The sequence below is a fragment of the Protobothrops mucrosquamatus genome, unplaced genomic scaffold (genome assembly GCF_001527695.2).
Source record: "Protobothrops mucrosquamatus isolate PMUCROS unplaced genomic scaffold, P.Mucros_1.0 scaffold352, whole genome shotgun sequence".
In the NCBI taxonomy this organism is placed as follows: Eukaryota; Metazoa; Chordata; class Lepidosauria; order Squamata; family Viperidae; genus Protobothrops; species Protobothrops mucrosquamatus.
Genome location: NW_015386687.1, coordinates 946,976 through 948,922, shown reverse-complemented (window position 1 = coordinate 948,922; position 1,947 = coordinate 946,976). Strand labels below are relative to the sequence as shown.

General features: G+C 35.5%; 1 protein-coding gene across 1 annotated transcript in view; it reads right to left on the bottom strand.

Moving 5' to 3' along the window:
- PNPLA6 (patatin like phospholipase domain containing 6) overlaps positions 1-1,947 on the bottom strand; it is a 54,915-nt gene that overhangs the window by 50,915 nt on the left and 2,053 nt on the right. The window contains exon 3 of the mRNA XM_015815591.2: positions 1,476-1,570. Within this exon, the coding sequence (XP_015671077.2) occupies positions 1,476-1,570 (95 nt within the window). The remainder of the gene's footprint in view (positions 1-1,475; positions 1,571-1,947) is intronic.

Here is a 1,947-nt window from a genome sequence, read left to right as displayed (position 1 = left end):
ATCATATTTGGTGGACATGTAGGGATGTTAAAGCCTTTTGGATTAAGATTTGGTGGAATATTCAACAGATTTTTAAGAAAAAGATAAAATTTACACCGCAGTTATTTTTATTGGGTATTATGGACAATTTGGACCAAAAAGAAATGAAATTGATGTTGTATTGTATAACAGCAGCAAGGATCTTAATTGCTCAAAATTGAAAAAAAAAGATGTTACCAACTATGGATGATTGGAGACAGAAAGTATCGTATTCTGCAGAGATGGCAAAAATATCTGCGTATCTGAAGGATCATTCTCAGGAGAAATTTATCTCAATGTGGAAAAGATGGATAGATTATATTCAGAGAAAGTATGAATTGAAAAATTATCATGTAGCTTTTGATTAAAAATTTTAAACAAAAATATGTATAACAAATATTGATATATTTAAAAAAAAAATTGTATGTATTTTAATGTTATAGTAAGTTTATACTAGTGTGTAGTAATAATGAGTAGTTGGGGATAGAATTTGACTATTGTGTGTTTATTTCCTAGATTAGCTTTGGGAAGTCCTGGGGGGGGAGGGGGGAAAGGGGTAGGTTTGTATTATAGATTTATATGTACATATATGTATGATTTTTTAAGGAGGTGTCCGGTGGTGCCCCAACTGCACAAGACGGGATGGTTGAGTGAGGAAGGGAGGTAGGAAAGAGGGAGGAAGGAGGAGTGGTGGTAGTTTGGGAGGAGGAAGGTGTGGTAAGTGGAAGAGGGAGGTGCAGGGGGGGGACACCGGACACGTCCGTGAATGTATTGATTAGTGTTATTCTTTTTGGTTGATATTGTGATAAAAGATCTATGTTTTTGTTTTTAATTGAAAAATTAATAAAAAATTTATTATATATATATATAAAAATATAATACTAGCATCCAACTACCACAAAGAACCTGAGCAATTTCCCTACTGCACTTCCACTCCTAGTCTCCCTTAAATGCCACTCTTTTTTCTTTCCATAACACTTATTTTTGGCCTTCATTGTTGCATTTCTTCCTATCTGGCAGAACAAAGAGTGATTCAGAGGAATATCCAGGAACAACCCACCCTGAGCACATACAATTATTTGTATATATGTATTAGGGTGGAGAAATAAAAATAGCTTCCTTTGAAATATTAATAAGAAAGTACAGGAATAATTGTTTATCTTCTGAACTGGGAACCTGGCATAGTTTTGAAACACTGGGAGCCAGATGAGCATCATAAAAACTTCTCGTTGTACATATTATTTCAGGAGGCTGGTTCCCTTGGAAGTACTTCAGCATTTCTTAGGAAAAGATTTAAGGATATTAGATCCTATGTTCTAGATTGACTCCATTCCAATGTTCCCCTTCTGGGCAAAACCTGAACATCATGGTTCCAGATGTCCAAAATTCCATCAGTTTGTTGGGAGATTCCCCTTCATTCACTCAAACACTCTCCTCTTTCTGGCTTGCCTGCTCACTTTTTGGCAATATTTAGCATCTTGAGCTTCTTTTTCATGCGTGGCCGTGAAGCAGACATGGAAGTATCTACAAGGGAGGATGTAGATTGAGAAACCTGCCAAAAAAATTGATGTGTTTAATGAAGAAATGATTTTTCCTGCAAATCTTGTTATGCCTATTGGTACTAGTCAATAAATTGTAGGATCATCTTTCAAGAACTGTCCAAACATGGGTTCATCTTCAAGAATAGTTTCCTGAGAAATACAGCTACCGTATATTCCGGCATATAAGATGACTGGGTGTATAAGACGACCCCCAACTTTTCCAGTTAAAATATAGAGTTTGGGCTATACTCACCGTATAAGACTACCCCTGTTCCAACGCACACCAAATAAAAATTAAAAAACATCAGATTTGATTTCAATATGGTAATTTTAATTCAAATGCTTATGACATGCAGGTACTTAGCAGGAAAACTGTCACTTATAAACA